The sequence below is a fragment of the Panthera tigris genome, chromosome A2 (assembly GCF_018350195.1).
Source record: "Panthera tigris isolate Pti1 chromosome A2, P.tigris_Pti1_mat1.1, whole genome shotgun sequence".
In the NCBI taxonomy this organism is placed as follows: domain Eukaryota; kingdom Metazoa; phylum Chordata; class Mammalia; order Carnivora; family Felidae; genus Panthera; species Panthera tigris.
This window is the reverse complement of record NC_056661.1, coordinates 8,338,571-8,356,926: the sequence shown is the minus strand read 5'-3', so window position 1 is coordinate 8,356,926 and position 18,356 is coordinate 8,338,571. Positions and strand designations below refer to the sequence as shown.

The 18,356-nt window shown below is 45.9% G+C and overlaps 1 protein-coding gene and 1 pseudogene across 8 annotated transcripts in view; one reads left to right on the top strand and one right to left on the bottom strand.

Moving 5' to 3' along the window:
* SMARCA4 (SWI/SNF related, matrix associated, actin dependent regulator of chromatin, subfamily a, member 4) overlaps window positions 1-18,356 on the bottom strand; it is an 89,799-nt gene that overhangs the window by 45,084 nt on the left and 26,359 nt on the right. For all 8 annotated transcript variants that reach the window (XM_042978189.1, XM_042978188.1, XM_042978190.1 and 5 more), the window contains exons 9-15: window positions 17,121-17,294; window positions 15,752-15,919; window positions 15,584-15,634; window positions 10,737-10,867; window positions 10,504-10,561; window positions 2,256-2,377; window positions 578-728 (exon numbers count right to left, since the gene is read on the bottom strand). In XM_042978189.1, the coding sequence (XP_042834123.1) occupies window positions 578-728; window positions 2,256-2,377; window positions 10,504-10,561; window positions 10,737-10,867; window positions 15,584-15,634; window positions 15,752-15,919; window positions 17,121-17,294 (855 nt within the window). The remainder of the gene's footprint in view (window positions 1-577; window positions 729-2,255; window positions 2,378-10,503; window positions 10,562-10,736; window positions 10,868-15,583; window positions 15,635-15,751; window positions 15,920-17,120; window positions 17,295-18,356) is intronic.
* Window positions 4,334-4,421, top strand: LOC122236865 (annotated as a pseudogene).

Genomic DNA, 18,356 nt, shown 5'->3' with positions numbered 1-18,356 from the left:
CACTCCTGCAAAATCACAGGGTTGCCCTGCCGGTGATATGTGTCTATAAAATCTCTTTTTCTGGTCCACATCCGAACAGGTAAGTTCCTACCTGGAACGGCCAACAGAAAGCAGGGCTACCGGCTCCCGACACTGAAGCTCCCTGCCCTCACTGCCTCACTGCAGGGCTCCGGGGAACACGCGCTGAGCACCCGTGCGCCCACGCCTGGGCCCGTCCTGGCTTGGCCACTCCCGAGTTGTGTGATTCTGCAGAATCACTGCACCTCTCTGTTCTTCGGTTGCCCCCCACGTCCGCCAAATGCGGAGATGGAAGCATGCACTAAATAGGGTTGTTTAGCGCTTAGAAGAGAACAGATAGCAGCCTCCTGTTCTGCCCGGCATACATTAAGCACCCAGCAGATCCAGATTTATTGCACAATTTCAACTCCTTCTGGAGGCTAGGCTAACAGATCAGGAAAACGGAGGTTCAGAGGGGAAGAGCGAATGTCCAGAGACAAAGACTGGAATGTGACTTCGGCAGCCACCCACACCCTGGAAACCCCAGGAGTGCCGTGTGGATGTGCCCCTCCGACCTTACCTGGTACTGTTTAAGGACACCATTGACCATGAGCGCCGACTGCTTATCCACTCTCTCGGTGACAGCATGGGCCACGGCGTAATAGGACTGCAGGCCCCGTGCCAGGGCCTGGGACACACCGTACTCGTCATCAACATCTTGCTTGGCATTCCTGGGAGTTAAGATGGAAACACCGTGAGGACACACATTCCCACCTGTGACGACATGCTTCCTGCCCAAAGACCCACGGCCTGACAGCCATCACATAAGCCCAAGTGCAGCCAGACAGTCTGGGGGAGGGCCAGGCAGCAACTACTAATCCAGGGGGGCCCAAGACTGGGCTCAGGGGCCGTGGGTCCCGACCCCACATTCCCGGAACAGGAATCAAGTCACTGCCACGTCACAGAAAGAGTGCATCATTCAGCCAGAGGCCCGTCCTCCAGCCCATTCTCTCTACTGAGCGCTCGTGAGGCTAAAATGAAAGCGCACACTGAACAGCCTCACACAAGACCAGAATCATTTACACTGCGGCTGTTTTATGATCTAACCTGGAATTCTTTTAAAAAGTGACTTTATTTTTTATTTAGAGAGGGCAAGAGAGTGCACGTAAGCACACGCATGTGCGGGGGAAGAGCAGATAGAGAGGGAGAGACGGGAAGAGAGGGGGAGAGAGAGGGGGAGACAGTGAATCCCAATCAGGCTCCGCACGGTCAGCGCGGAGTCCATCGCGGGGCTCGAACTCACAAACCGTGAGATCATGACCTGAGCCAAAATCAAGAGTCAGAGGCTCAATCGACTGAGCCACCCAGATGCTCCTAAAAAGTGACTTTAAACTATTACATTTTATGAATGTGACAGACACACGTGATCCGACTTCTGTCACACTGTTTTATAGTGTGCTGTGGTTTCTGGTTTTCTATCTCCTTAAGAATCTGTCAGTGAGCTTAGTGGGCTTTTCCCTACTTCTCTAAGGATTTCAAAGGACTGCATGTTTGCTCTAGATGAATGTCTGTCATATTTAGAGCGTACACAACTCTCAGTTCTCAGTTTCTTTTCAAAAGCATCCATTAATTGCGTACCATAAGCAACAACTACATTGATATATTAACTGTACTTGTGCCTCTAAGGGCAAAAGATGAGAAATAACATGAATGCGCGCCACTAGGGACGGGCTAACGCACGAAGATGTAACACACAACGTCACTGACGACACTGCGTACAGACACAGCGTCACCTCCGAGAGAAAACTTTCGGTGAAAAAAGCCAGGGGCAGAAAAGCGGGCCTGGATAGATACACGTGTACCAGTAAAAAGAAACACATGCACACATTTTGCTTGCTGCTGCACGAACTGTCTCCGAAGACACACGACGCTGGAAACAGTCTCCTCCAGGGAGGGGGTGGGGTGGGGTGGGGAGGGCGGCCTGGGGACCCAGCCTGAGGTGGCTGTTGTTGTATAACTAACTACCTCTTAAGCACAAGATGAACCATGTCAACGGACAGACTGACTATTCAACGCCTATGAAAGTGACTGAAATCCGAAGTAAATCCACTTGGTCTGTTTACAGTCCCTAATGTCTGCTGTCTGCGGGCTGGACAGCAGGGAGGGCCGTCCGTAGAGAGGCGGGAGTCCTGACAGCCCTCTGCTGCCACCCTGAAAAGGGGGCTGGCAGAGTAGGAGGCTGGGGAGGGATGCCTTACTCAATGATGTGCCGGGCGTCTACCTCCGAGACGTCATCGCTGTCTGGATCTGGAATCTTCTTCTTCTCCTCAACAGGCAGGGTGGGAGGCTGTGCTGGCTGCGGCTGTTCCTCTTCCTCCTCCTACCAAGACACAAGCCCACGTCACCTCAGGCCACCCCACAGGGACAGGCAGAGGGCTCCCAGGGGGAGAATGCTTTTGGGAGCAGGCGCTGTTTCCATGCCCTCTTACTATCCCAGAATGTGTCGTGCCTCCTCTTTGCTCTTCTCCTCAGTGCTATGATTTTCAGTTTTCCTAGCAGAATACAGACACTTCTCTTTAAGGCTACCTCAAGGGACTCTGGATTCTTGTTACTAGTAGAGTAGATTCCTCCTGCACCGTGCCTTCCCATCACAAAATGCATACTACCAAGCTTATTCCTTGCCCGACCTGATACTCAAAGCCATTTCTGATTTGCTTCTCTTGGATTTTTCTAAGTATTAAACACTCGATAGCAAATTTTCGACATTATTGCTCCTGACTTACTTTAGGCTTTATCGACATGGCTAAAACGTCTGCGCTAGGTCAAATAACGCTGTTGATAATAGGCATCCTAGTTTACCAAGCGGTTTTCTATGAACTTATAAGTTAGGTATAATAATAAATCAGTTACTCTTCATTACTGGGATTTTTCAGCCTTTACGGAGGACGTGATTAAGGGATTTTGTGTGACATATTGACAAAACACACACGAATGTACTTCCCCATGTGAAACCATTCTTGTATTCCCTGGTAAATCAGACAAAGTGCCAGTAGATAATTGTCTTGATGTACAATGGGACTGCGATAAAACTAAAAGGTATCTGTGATGAAACTACTAATTAATTCCAATCAAAATCCCATGGGATGTCCCCTGGAGAATGCAAAATAACTTTATAAATCACTCGGAATAATGAACAGGTGATAATAGCACAAACATTTTGGGTAAAAAAAAAAAATCATAATTGGTACAGACTTTTCCTAGCTGACATACTATGTCTGGAATTAAAATGGGGTGGGACCTCCAGCTAAGTCTCAGGGAGGAAGTCTACAAATTCGCTCCTGGAAACCCATCTTCAAAGCCGAACAAAATTGGCAAGAGCAACCATTTCGGAGCTCTGGGGGCCTGAGAAGTATTAATGCTTGAGAAACCGCTGAACGTCGGGTAAGAAGAGTGGGAGACGGTAGCATTCTCACTTGGGTCCGCTTCCATCTCTCCGTCCCCTGGCTCCACGTTGAAGGTTCTGCCAGGGCGGCCAGGCCAACAGCACCGGCAGCTGAGTCTGATGGGGACGCGGTCATTTCGTAGCAGTGGGCACTGCCCCTACCAGCCACTGGCACTGCTGAAATAAAGTGGGGTTGTTTGCCAGCTTTTCTACTTTGGTTGGGAAAGCGCATCACGGGCTGAGCCCGTGACCAGGTGCACAGAAAATGCAAAAGGACCTCACAGAAAGTAAAAGCCAGGGTGGACCTGAAAACGGCCTGAACCTGGAATGTGTTCCTTTATACATTCTATCCATCTGCCAGAGACAGAAGCTGTATTATTGGCTCAAGAGGTCCGAGCACAATCACTGCCCAATCACTGGATAACTACTAAGTTACAAAGAAACATGGCCTATTCCTAGAAAGCCAGAATTAAAAATGAAAATGAGAAAACAAAAAAATAAACTGAGCAGAGACACCAAAGGTAGCACACGCCACCAGAGCAAGAATTTCACAGATTTAGCCCAAGTAAGTTACTAAACAAACACCACCACCAAAAACCACCACCCAGGGGTGGGAGTCAGAATACAGCGTAGCTAAACATAGGTTTCCACTAAACATTAGAAGACAAGCGAAAGAGGAAAGGGTGATTACAGTATTCAGTGAAAAAGCAAATGAACCTGTCTCTTTCCCCAGATGTTGAATTTAGCATATAATCTGTGAAGCAATTATTATTACAAATATGTTCAAAGAACCATGGGAAACCATCTTTAAGCACAATAAGTCAACAAATACAGAATCTCAATAAAAGACAGCAAGCCCCAAATTTGATGAAAAACACAAAACTACCCAGCCAATACTCTGGTTTCTCTTCAGACTGTATAAATCTTTCGCCTTTTACTAAAGATTTCCGTGGAAACTACCCAGCCAAGAAGCTGAACAAACACTAAAGAGAATAAATATAAAGAGAGTTCACCATCAATCTGCTAAAAAAAAGCCAAAGACAAACAATACTGAAAGCAAGAAAGAGAAAAATGAACCATCAAGTACAGAGGAGCGTCATTACAATTAGTGGTTAAATTCTCATTTGAGAGAGACCAGAAAGCAGTGCAATGACACATGCACAAGGAAAAAGGCTGTCAACAAAGAAATCTGTGTCCAACTAAACTATCCTTCCAAAGTCAAAGCTTCAGAAATCATACTCCCAGATCTACCAAGGCTGAGGGAATTTGTTGCTAACAGACTGTAACTCAAACCCCAAGAAATAAAGAGCATTAAAAATGGTAAACACATGGATCAATATAAAAAGACTCTATAAATACATTTTCCTTTATTTCTTCTCTACTAACTTATTCAGACCAAATCATAAGATTCCATGCAGTATGAATTAGAAGCCTGCATTGTAGGGTTTAGAGCATATGCAGGTGTAACATATGTGACAACAGAGCAGGAAGGAAGGGTAGCAAACAGAGCTACATTGGAACGTAAATTTCTCTATTTTACCAGAATGGAGATGGTATTAATCTGAAACATACTATGATAAATTAAGATGCATATTGTAATCCCCAGGGCTACTACAAAACAAATAACTAAAAAGGTACAGTGACAACTGAAGTCTACACAAGAAATTAAACAGTACAATAAAAAATATTGAACACAAAAGGCAGCAAAAAGAGGCACAGAGGAACACAAAAAGACCTAAGACCAAGAAAAGAAATAGCCAAATGGCAAATGTAAACACAGTCATATTGATAATTACATTAAATGTGACTAGTCTAAGGTTCAATCAAAAGGCAGGCACTGTCACACTAGATCTAAAAAGCAAGATCTAGCTACCTGCTCTTTCAGATTCAAATGAACAGACAGGTTTAAAGTAAAAGAATGGAAAACTATAGACCACACAAACAAGCAGTAACCATAAGAAAGTTGGAGGGACTATACTAACATTGGACAAAACAGACTTCAAAACAAATATTACTGGGGACAAGGACAGATATTCAATAATGATAAAATATCACATATATCAGGAAGACAGAACAACTAAGCATATCTATCAATAGAACATGAAAATACATGAAGCAAATCTGACAGAATTTAAAGGAGAACAATTCAACAAAAACAGAGATTTTCCCATTTCGTCCTCAACAACATCATAACAACTAAACAAAAGTCAGCAAGGATATACGGGACCTGAACAACACTATCCACCAACTGAACTCTCATTTACGGAGCACTACACCCAAAAAAATGCAGAATCCTTTTTCAAGTGAACATGAAACATTCCATAGGATGCTGAGCCATAAAATGAGTCTCTGTAAATTTGAAAGAAAAATCATACAAAGTAATCTTACACCATGAGAAAATTACTTTATTTTATTATTATGTATTTATCGGGGTTGGGGGGCGGCTCATGCATGCACACAAGCAGGGGAGAGGAGCAGAGGGAGAGAGAATCCTAAGCAGCTCCACACTCAGCATGGAGTCTGACACGGGACTTGATCTCACAACCCTGGGATCATGACCCGAGCCGAAATCAAGAGTCAGACACTCAAATGACTGAACCACCCAGGTGTGCGCTCCTACCACGAGAAAATTAAACTAGAGAACAAAAACAGAAAAACTCTTGCGGCACCTGAGTGGCTCAGTCAGTTAAGGATCCAACCTCGGCTCAGGTCATGATCTCATGGTTCGTGAGTTCCAGCCCTGCATCCAGCTCTGTGCTGACAGTTCAGAGCCTGGAGCCTGCTTCAGATTCTGTGTCTCCCTCTCTCTCTGCCCCTCCCCTGCTCATGCTCTGTCTCTCTCGGTCACAAAAATAAATAAAAACATTAAAAAAAATTAAAAAAAAAAAAAAAAAAAGACCTAATGGTAAAAAAAAAAAAAAAAAAAAAAATCACAAGGGAAATTAGGAAATATTTTGAACTGAATAAAAACAGAAACAACATATCAAAATTTACGGGCTGTAGTTTCAGCAGTGCCTAAAGGGAATGTAACTTTAAACAAGTACACCAGGAAAACAAGTCTCAAATGAGTAAACTAAACTTTGACTACCAAAAAATGAAAGACAAATTACTGAATCACCAAAATGAGCAATGAAAAAGAGATCACTATGAAACCACAGAAATACGATAAGGACATAAATTTCTGAAACTGAGTCAAGAAATTGAAAAATTTGGGGAAAAAAAAAATCTTCAATAGCTAACTGTATCAGTAAATAAAAATCTTCTCACAATGAAAAGGCCAAGTCCAGATGGCTTCAGCAGTGATTCTACCAAATATGTTAAGATTAAGGATACCAAACTTTCATGAACTCTTCCAGAAAGTACAGGAGAACATTTTTCAATCCATTCTGAGGCCAATGTTAACTACAAAGCGAGACAAAAATGTCACACATGAATATAGACCCGTAAGTCCTCAACAAAATAGTAGCCACACTGCGATACACAGGAAAGATTATACAACAGGACAAAGTAGGACTTATCCTAGGGAAGCAAGTTTGGTATACTATCTAAAAATTAACTTACATAATAAATCATATTAATAGGTAAGAAACGAAAATCAGACAATCAACTTAAAAGTTAAAAAATATGAGACAAAATGGGGCACGCCTGGGCGGCTCAGTTGGTTAAGCATCCGACTTCAGCTCAGATCATGATCTCACAGTTCGTGAGTTTGAGCCCCCCATAAGGCTCTGTGCTGACAGCTCATAACCTCACAGTTCCTGGGGTTAAGCATTGCTTTGGACTCTGCTGCTCGGGATTCTCTCTCTCCCTTTCTCTCAGCCCCACCTCTGGTCACGTGCACGTCCACGGTCTCTCTCAAACTAAATAAACTTAAAAAAAAAAAAAAAATCCCCTGGGTGCCCGGGTGGCTCAGTTGGTTAAACGTCTGACTCTTGGTTTCAGCTCAGGTCATGATCTCACAGCTTCATGATTGAGCCCTGCATCAGGCTCTGCGCTGGCACTGTGGAGCCTGCTTGGGATTCTCTCTCCCTTTCTCTCTGTTACTCCTCCACTTGTGCTGTCTCTGTCTCTCTTATAATAAATAAACAAACTTAAAAAATCCAGGATAATTTTATTAAAACAAAACAAAACAAAACAAAAAAAAACTAGCAAGCATTTTTGTAGTAACTGATGAGCTGACCCTAAAATTTATATAGGAACCTAAAGGATCTAGAATAGACAATCGAAGTCACAAAAGTGAAGGAATAACACTTACTATAAGCTACAATCATCAAGGTAAAGTGGTAGTCACACAAAGACATGAAGATTGATAGAAAAGAAATGAGAGGCAGAAAAACCCTTAATTTATCGTCAACTGATTTCCCACAGACTAACCAAAGAAGAAAAGAGTGGTCGTTTCATCAAATGGTGCTAGATAAAATGGATATCCATACGCAAAAAAAAAAAAATCTAGACCTGTATCTCAGACCACAGGTGGCAGTCAATTCAACCATGACCTTAAATGTAAGAGCCTTAATTACAAAACTTTTAGAAGAAAACATAGAAGAAAAGTCTTTGTGACTTCAGAGAGTTCTTAGATGTAACACCAAAACACCAATGCACGAACAAAAAAATTTGATAAACTGGATTTCATTAAAATTAAAACATTTTTGCATCTGAAGAAACACTACTGGGGGTGGGGGGAGGCAAACTGGAGTGTCTGGGTGGCTCAGTCTTGGTTAAGCATTTCAATCTTGGTTTTGGCTCAGGTCATGATCTCACGGTTTGTGAGTTTGAGCCCACATCAGGCTCTACGCAGACAGTGGATTCTTTCTCTCCTGTCTCTCTGCCCGTACCCTGCTCACGCTCTGTCTCTCTCAAAACAAATAAACTTAAAAAAAAAAAAAAAAAAAAGGCAAACTGACTAGGGAACTGGCAGAAGATATTGTAAATTACATATTTGATAAGGAACATGTACCAAGAATATATAAAGAATTCTTTTTTTTTTTAAAGTGAAACTAGGAATTACTTAACAATTTAAAAAAAAATTTTTTTTTATTAACGTTTGTTTTTTTCTTAATTTATTTTTGAGACAGGGAGAGACAGAGCATGAACAGGGGAGGGTCAGAGAGAGGGAGACACAGACACAGAATCTGAAACAGGCTCCAGGCTCCGAGCTGTCAGCACAGAGCCCGGCGCAGGGCTCGAACTCACGGACTGCGAGATCATGACCTGAGCCGAAGTCGGCCGCTCAACCGACTGAGCCACCCAGGCGCCCCTAAAGAATTCTTATAAAGAATTCAATTCAATGATGAGACAACAAACAACAAATTAATAACGGGCAAGAAATGTGAATAGACGTTCAACCAAAGAAGATACATGAATGGTGCATAAACATATGAAAAAATGCTCAACGTTATTAGTTACTAGGAAAATGCAAATTAAGGCCACAGTGAGATACTGCTATACACCCACCAGGATGGATATAATCGAAAGGACAGATAACACCAACTGTGGACGAGAATATGGAGAAACTGGAACCGGTGAAATGGTATAACCACTTCAGAAAACAGTTTGGCAGTTTCTCAGAAAGGCAAACATAAACTTACCATATGACCCAGCAATCCCACTCCCAGGTATCTACCAAGAGAAATGAAACCATATGTCCGCACAAAGACACGTATGGAAACGTATGAAGTGTTTATAGCAACATTACTCATAACAGCAAAAAACGGAAACAACACAAATGCTCATCGGTTGGTGAGTGGATAAAGTGGGGTTCACCATACAAGGGAACAGAACTCAGGAATAAACAGCAATGACCTCTTGATACACAAACAACGTGGATGAGCCTCAAAAACATTTTAGCTGAAAGAAGCCAGATACAAAATGCTACATGTTACTGGACTCCATTTATATGAAATATGCAGAAAAGGCAAAATCTACAGAGACAGAAAGTCAATCAGCAGTTTCCTAGAGCTGTAGGAAGTAGTCAGAACAAACTGTAAACCAGGAGGAAGGGGATTTTGTGGATTATAGGACATTCTAAGATTGGTGTGTGGTAGTGAATACACAAGTCTATAAATTTACTACAAATCACTGAATTGCAGCATTCCTCTTAAGGGTAGGGAGGGAGCGCTGTCCCAGGCCCTACACACAATAAACCCCAGATACCTCAAGTGGCAAGAAGGAGAGTAAAAACAGGACAAAACAAAAGATTATAGGTGAATACTATGCGGATTTCAGGTTGGGGGAAATATCTGAAGAGCACTTTAAAAATCAGCAAAAAAACCACTCGTAACTGATTAGAAATGGGCAAACAATGCAAAACATTCACAGAAAATATCAGAACGGTTAGTTAACTTGAACAAAATGCTCCACTGTAACAGCAATCAAAGAAACGCCTGTGAAAAGGTGGCAAAGCTTTTTAAGGCCCTGAAAAAAGCCTTTTAAGACACTTTAAGCCACAAGTGAAGGGGGAGTGACAGAGAGTCCCCATCTGGATGCTAATGATGGAGACGCCCCCTTATGAAACCGTTCCCTGAGTTATCCTTCCCAAGGAGGCAATCTGGAACGGAGAGAGGAATGAGGCTCTCCGTTTACAGCTTTGGCAACCAAGGAAATATCACCTCAACATGGCATAATTAAATGACTCAGAGAATTCACACAATAAATGCAACCATTTATGTTTCCAAAGAAGGAATTATAATGGGCGATAACGTACACGATCTAATGACCACAACTTCGCACGGATCTTTCTGGAGGGCGGAGCTTCAAATGTCGAGCACTTGAAAGGCAGCTGGTACAGTTGAGGATGGGAGTTTTAAATTCTATTTAATTTGATTAATTTAAGATTGAAAGAGTCACATGTGGCTAGGGGCTACCCTACTAGAAAGTGCAGCTCTAAAGCCCCAAATTTCAGCCAAGACTGGGGCCTCAGCTGCCCTGGGCCTGCTTCCTGCCCCACGCGGTGCCCACCCAGAGCAGGAAACGATCACGATGCAAAGGGGTGACGGATGCCCAAGGTGTGGAAGTTACCACAACAAAGCACCGAGAGCCACGACGGCCAGGAAATGGACTCTTACCTCCTCCTCTTCTTCTGAGCCACTTTCTTCACTATCAGATCTTGGAGCTACTTCATACCTAGAAAAAACAGTCAAGATTTAATATACATCTCCCCAGAACCCATAGGATTTACTTTCCTCAACAAACTGGCTTGTTCCTAAAGGAAAGCCAAATCACCCCCCAGCTGCGAGTGCCCCTGGAACGAGGCCAGCTCAGGACCCCTGGCTGCATCTGAAAGTGAGGCCCCACTCACCCGGGGTTCATCTCAAGCCAGGCCTCTAGCTGCCCTGCTTTGGGGGCATCTGTGCCCGTGAGGATCTTCCCGCTCTCGACGTGGATAACTTTCACCGGGAGGTCACTCATTTGGCTGGTCTCATCCAGAGGCTGAAAAAGAGTCACATGTGTAACCGGAGATTCTGTGGTATCCGTACCTCAGGCTTCTGCCAACTAGGGCCAACTGGGGAAGCGCCCTCCCAACTCCATGCCCCCCAAAATGGCACCAAACATGGCCACTGGTTGTGAAAATGGATTAATGACATATTAATAATCCAGTAATAACACAGAATCACCGGATGACTGCTGCTTCCTCACGGTATTTCATTTTCAGATACGTTAATACATTCACGTAGTTCAAAATCCACAAGGGTACGAGGTGCGGACCCGCCCCCGCCCCCATTCTCCGCCCCCAGGCCCCATCTGACAGCTCTCTGCGCAGGTGCCTACCGGTGTCTGTTTCCCATGCACCCTTACAGACCGATTCCGTGCAGAAGACACAACGATTCATTTCTCTCCCTTTATACACAAATGACCACATTATTCACATTCTTCTGGCCCTTGATTCTTTCAACTGATACTCCCTTTGTAGACCTCCTCAAATATCCTCATCCTTTTCTGTTAAACAGCTAACTAGAATATTTGAAACACAAAACAACTACCTTCCTCTTACCAACAAATACGGAATTTCTCAGTTTCTCATTTTGAGATGTCAACATTGGAAGAACATTTCCCCCCTCCATTTGCTCCTTAGAATTTCCTGGAGAAAACCTCCAAGAGGAGGAGGAGGTTCTTGTTTAAACTTTCGTTTGCATCTTCCAGGAACTGATCCCCGCCCCCTCGGCCCCTCTAAGTGTCACACTCACCGTCAACATGGCCCACACTCTAGGTAGAGATGAGCTTCCTAGGTAGAGACTGCGACCAATCTCCCCCTCAAAGCTGCCCGCCATGGAAGGTGACAGTAACCACCTGTCACATGAATAGGCTCTGCAGACTGCCTGCATCAGTCCCAATCAGTGGCTTTCACCCCCCAAATGCTCCCCAGGAGTGGCTAACAGGGCTGACGCCTGCACTTCTCCCTACCCCCAAATTCTGATTCAACTGCTCTGGGCCTTTTTAAAAAGCTCCCAGGCAATTCACATGTGCCGAGGCTGAGAACCACTGGCTGAGATCAAGCACAAGTCACGGTCACCACTGAGTGATGCTACTGTAAGCAAATAGGAGGCACGGCCACAGGTTACCCAACAGAACTCCCTTTACTGCACTCTTCTGCCCTAGGACTTTTTCCCCTGAATGCCCCACATGGCCTTACGAAGGCTTTCTGCTGTAGTAAAATGCCAGCCCACATTCTCAAAATTTCAATATAACATTTAAGATAGGAATCTCATGAAGTAAATACGTATCTGTGTTCATTGCCAGTCACTCCCATCAGGAATCTGGCCTACAGGAAAAGGTATGCATCTGCTATGGACTGAATGGTGTCCCCCCCACCTTGCCCCCAAGAATTCGAATGCTGAAGCCCCAACTTTCCAGTGTGGCTCTACATGGAGATGTGGCCTTTGGGGGGTAATGAGGGTTCACTGAGGTCACAAGGGTGGGACCTTCAGGATGGGACAGTGCCCCCGTAAGAGACAGCAAAGCTTGCTCTCTCGCCTCATATGGGGACACAGCAAGAAGGCAGCCATCTATAAGCCAGGAAGAGAGCCCCACCAGGAACCGACCTTGCTGCACTTTGATCTTGGATTTACAGCCTCTAGAACCGTGAGAACATAAGTCTGCTATTTAAGCCAGCCAGGCCATGGTGTTTTGTAAGGGCAGGCCAAGCTGCCCAGGAGAGAGCATCAGAAGGTACCGTACAAGAAGGCTCTTCACAACAGCGTGTGCCACAGGAGTAAGGGAACATGGGAAAGAGCCACCAGTAGGGAAGGAGCAGGGGGTGGTACATCAAGACCAAGCAGTGCAGGACCTTCCAGACAGTTACGAATAGGAAGCGAACTAAACTACCAGTCTGAAAGCTGAATGAGATTCCAATACATCGAAATGATAAAATTAAAACAGAATGAATGGCCTGATATGGACAGTGGCCCAAGATACTGTGCTAAATGGAAAGAGTCTAGCTTAATGTCCAGATTGCCCCAAGTGGTCTTACAACAACCCAAAAAAGGACACAGGCATAAAGATTCCTGGAAGTGCAGGGAAGACCAACCAGGGCTCAACATGCAGGCTCGTGAGAGCAGGTGCCACAGGGGCTTCCGCTTCTCATCAAACCATTTAGGTATTTTCTGCGAGAAATACTACATTTCGGCAACACTGCAAAGAATAAGGAGAGCGTGTGTGAGCTAATGTGGGAAGACGTCAGAGACAGAATGCAAAGCTGGAAAAAGAAAACCATCTGGTGGCTCACATACAGAAAAGGCCCCAGAGCCAACACCCCGACGCTTACTCACACTTTTCCTCTGGGAGGTGGGAGTGAGGAGGGCGTGGGGGCGGGCGGTGGGAAAGGAAACGCCTCTTATTTACGTCTGTCCCTTTGAAACGTCCTTCTCCCAAATGAGAGTACTGAGTGAGAATGGCTGCTTTTGGGAGGCGGGTAGGAATGTGGTAGAAAAAACGGTGCGTGGGGACAGCAGCCCCTCCCTGAGTGGGCCACTTTGCCCAGTTCTGACTTTTAGAAGCAGGCTAGTCACGTTTCACATACGAAATAAATGATGAGTAAATAAGTAAAACCAACAAGGATGGAGGAACCCACACTAATGGGAGCACAGAGAAAAACTAATCCAAGTAACTTTCAGGGTGGGGTGGCGTAGAGCAGGAGAGAGAGGGAGAGCGGAGGAGAGAGGGAGGGAGAGAATCTCAAGCAGGCTCCAAGACCAACGCGGAGCCCAACATGGGGCTTGATCTCATGACCCTGGGATCATGACCTGAGCCGATATCGAGTTTGATGCTCAACTGACCAAGCCACTCAGACGCCCCCTCCAAGTAACTTTCAAATGCAGTATTTGAAGCACACAATTTCAGGCTGAATAGCTCCAAACACAAACTAAAGTAGCCAGGAGGCTTCCTTTGCAGAAGGGTGCAAGTTAGCAATTCTGAATTACTTCCTGTATGTTCTAAGACTGAGCAAATAAGGAAATATAGCATGGCTAATGGAAGCCAGGTTTCAGGCTGTTACGGTATGGAAAGAGAGAAGGATACACACAGAAGTATCCATGTGAACTGAAGGTTCTGAATATATAGAACTAGTGATGCAGATATAAACTGATTTCCTAGATCTTTTTGCTAAGAGGGCCTAGAAGCAATGACAACCTGTACCAATAATCACATCTAAAGAGAGATCTTGATGGCCGCCTAGCTGGCTCAGTTAGTTAGTAGAGCATGTGACTCTTGATCTCAGGATCGTGAGTTCAAGCCACACTTGGGCGTAGGGCTTGCCAACTTACCTTACTTACGTATAGAATAAACAGAAATGGAGACAGAGAAAGAAAGAGAGATCTTGTTTTTTTACATATTCTTCTCTGGTAAAAAGAACCAAGGCACCGTGGAGAAATGACTGACTTCCAGGGTTTGGGCAGAGAAAGCAGAAGATGAACTTGGGCCATTTCAGTGTGCAAGAAGTAAGGAAGCCCTCAAAAGATACGTGAGCCAATCTGAAGGGGCTCCTACTGGCCCAAATTCAAACAATTTGAACTTCAAGATAATGACCGTAAGGATTAAACTAAAACAGAATCCTATGAGTTGGTACAAGGGGTTGGCAAACTGTTCCAAGAGCCACAGGGGAAAGAAGACAAAAAGCTTTTCCTTCCTGTAGAAAGTCATCTACAAAATGCAGAAGAAATCAGGGTGGATGGGGGGAGCAGGAAATCACCATAACGTAACCATCGTGGCAAAAACGGATATAGGCGGAGGTCATTAATGGATACAGAAGCTAGTGGGTAGAAGTTTGAGGAGTTAAAATATGTTTAAAGAGCCTCCAGTACCTCCCCAGAAGGTACTTAATAATCACAAAATGAGAAACAGTAACTTTTCAGCAGAGATGCCCTGGCAGACACCAAGGGATCAAGGTCAATGTCACCAGTGACTGAAGAAGTCTACGCCATGCACTCTCGACGTGACGCACGGAGAAGAACACAGCGTCACTTCTGGGTCTTGTTGCCAAGAACACATAACCTGAATCTAGCCAAAAGAGAAATAGCAAGTCAAACCCAAACTAAAAGCCTTTATAGGAAATACTTGGCTTGTTCTCTTCAGAAATGCCAAGGTCAGAAAAGGCTAAGAAGTGAGGAGCTGTTCAAGATCAAAGGAGACCAGACAGACCGTCACTGAATGAGACGCTCGGCCACGGAGTCGTCGTGAAGGACACTAAAGGGACAGCTGGCCAAACCTTAATAAGAGCTGTGGATCTAATCATAGTATTATTGCATCCATGGAAAAGACAGACCTTGTTTTTAGGAAATATAGTGCGGGGTAAAGGGCTGTCCTGTCTGCATCTCCCAAACGGTTTTGGAAAAAGTGGTGTGTGGAAACAGGGAACCCAGGTGAGGAGTAGGCAGGAATCCTGTGGCCTGTAATTATGAGAGAGTGAACACTGAAAAACAATGGCATGTGCAAAGGAAAAAAGTCTGGAAGCAAACACACCCAGGAGTTAACCACGTACCCTCCTGGGGGTGGGGTTGAGGAGGGGTGGGACGTGGCAGGGGACAGATGTGGATTCTTACCACTGTCACAGAGCTCTGGTGAGCTTTAAACAGCTATAAAAATGTAAAGGAGGAAATAGATCGAAGCTCCCAGGGCTGGGCTGGCATTTCCAGGAAGCCCCTGATTCCTCACCTCGCCATCAGGTCCGATTGCAGGCGTCTGTCCTTCTGCGTTTTCTGCCTTCTGGAAGTAAAGAGGGAGACATGGTCACTCCCTGCCTGGGGAGGCAGCGGCACCCGCACCAAGACAGCTGCTCGGGTCCCATCAGGAGGGCAGGCACGGGGCGGGGTCCCAGCACACCTTCTTTTTCTTTTTCTTCTTTTTCTCCTTGGCGACCTGGGCAGCCTTGTGCTGCCGCACCAGCTCTGTGAGGTTCGCCACGTACTCGTCCGTCTGCTGCAAGAGGTAGGCCAGGCGTTTGTCCTTTTTCTGGTCGATGAGCTTGCGGTAGCCCTCCTCATCTTCAGCCTGCAGAACGGCAAGGTTATGGCGTTTGCTTGCAAGTGACACATGCTCGTCCATTAGCGCCCACGGCAGGGAACCCGGGGTCAAGAAGGCCACTGGGGGTTGCTAACCGGCCACCAGCCCGCACTAAGGGAGTGTTGGGCCTCCACCACGGCCGTGCTGCATACACACCCTCCACGTAGCTATCGACTCCCCCATCAGTATTTCCTCAACCTCTACCCAGGGCGGACCCTGAGGGGGCCTGCTAGACAGACATGCTTCTGCCAGAGGTCATCTGAAAAGGCCAACAGCAAGTCTTGGCCCCTGTGTCCACAGATACACCCCAAATCCAACACTCTTTCTGGTCTGGGCCATTTTACCATCACAGACGCGTGCAGCAAGCCCCTCCTGGCTTTCTGATAATAAACCTGATCATGTCACCCCCAGTTTATAGCCTCCTGTGGCTCCCACTCATGCTCAGAATTAAATCTAAAGCCTTCCTCATGGCCTGCAAGGCCCAACAGGACTGCCCTAGGGACTCTGGCATCACTCATGCCCTCACCACGCTATTCTAAGGGCTGCCTGCTGTGCCTCGCACTTGGCTTTCTGCCACTTCAGGCTCTTAACCTTGGTTCCTCTATCCCTGGGAGGCACTTCGTCCAGGGAGTCATGCCACCCTCCCAGAACACCCCATAAACCCCCACTCCCTCGTCCCGCCTCTTTCTTGTCAGTGTACTTCACACCATCCAAAATCATCTAGTTGGTTCCGCCTGGGCACCTGCCTCTCTAGGGCCAGTGGGGGCAGCCGTGAGGGTAGGGACTGCACGCTTCTTACTCCTGTGGCCATGTGCCTAGAGCAGGGCCTGCCAATATCTGCCCAGCTGGAGAATCGCCTCTGAATAGCCAGACACAAAGGGTGGGACGGAGGACAGGGATCACATCGGTCACTCTCGAACCTGGAGTCAGTGCCCCCTCCCTTTTCTGGGCAGAACACAGAGCCACAAGCTAGCCAGCCTAAGGTCTTCTGATCACTGGTGGAATGAAGAGGCAAAGGTCTCAGACCAGGTCTCTTGGAGGCCCAAACCCAAGCCCGTTCTTTCTCTCTGTCCCAACGCTAACTCGAGCAGTCAACCGCCTCAGCAGAACACAGGGTCATCGATCCCTGGTGTCTGTCACACCCAAAGCACACACAAAGGGACACGACGTCACGAAGGCAGGACTTTACCATGAGCCTCCGCATTCTCTCTTTCTCAATCCTTTCGTTTTCCTTCTTCTGTTCCCTCTCCGTGTTGGCGTGGTACGTGGCCACGGCCTTCGTGAGTTTCTGGATTTTGCCTGTGACCGATCTGTGATATTCTTTGAAATCCTTGGCATGCTGCAGAATGCTGTTGAGGTATTCCTGCAGGAACACACACAGAAAAGAGGACTGGCTATTCCACAGGCTCACTACAGTGTTGCCCCAGCCGAGACAAAACTTTAAAGGCAGTTGGTTTAAAACCAAGAGGACATAACCAAAACAGTACCAGGACACCGTCTGCCTATGCGGTTCGGCGTTCTCTGGATAAGGAAACACTCCATGCCGGTGACCGGTGGGAAGGGCCCTCCCTCGTGTACAACAGGGCAAGCCGCCTTGCTGGAGCCACCTGGCACTGAACGTAACCACTTCGAAACGCTCTGACCCTCCAACCAATTATTCCACTGCCAGGAATTTACTTTAAGGAAAACGAGCAGACATTGGCCAACAGAATTCAAATACAAGAATGCCCAGTTTAGCGTTCTCTTTAACACTGGAAGGTTGAGAACATGCTACCTGTGCCCGAACAGGAAAATGGTTGCAGAAGTTACTGGATGCTGGACACACTGAGGAACACAACATACGTGTTAAAAATCACGCTTCCACAATAATTAAAGACAGAACGTGTGTACGTATTTGTTTACAGGTGGCTACTTTACTTCTAATTATTCTGTGCACGCACAAGAAAGCTACCTGGAATGATATATACCAAAAACCCTTGCTAACAGTGGTTACCAGTATTAGATAGGGAGTAAAGACCTTTAGAAAATATAAATGAGCAAATGGGGCGCCTGGGTGGCTCATTCGGTTAAGCATCCGACTCCTGATTTCAGCTCAGCTCATGAGCTTGTGGTTTATGGGTTCAGGCCCTGTGTTGCACTCTGCAATGGCAGTATGGAGCCTGCTTGGGATTCTCTCTCCTTCTCTGCCCCTCTCCCACTCTCTCTCTCACTCTCTCTCAAAATAAAATTTTAAAAACTTACCAAAAAAAAAAAAAAAAAAAAAAAAGGAAATGAGCAAATAAACAGAATCATCCCCACATCCTACTCCAGACAGATTTGGTCTTCCTGACTGGTCTTGTGAAAGTAAAGTCAGATCACGGCCTCCTCTGCTCAGGACCCTCCACGGCTCCCCCCTCACTCAGAGCAAAGGCCCAAGTTGTGCCCT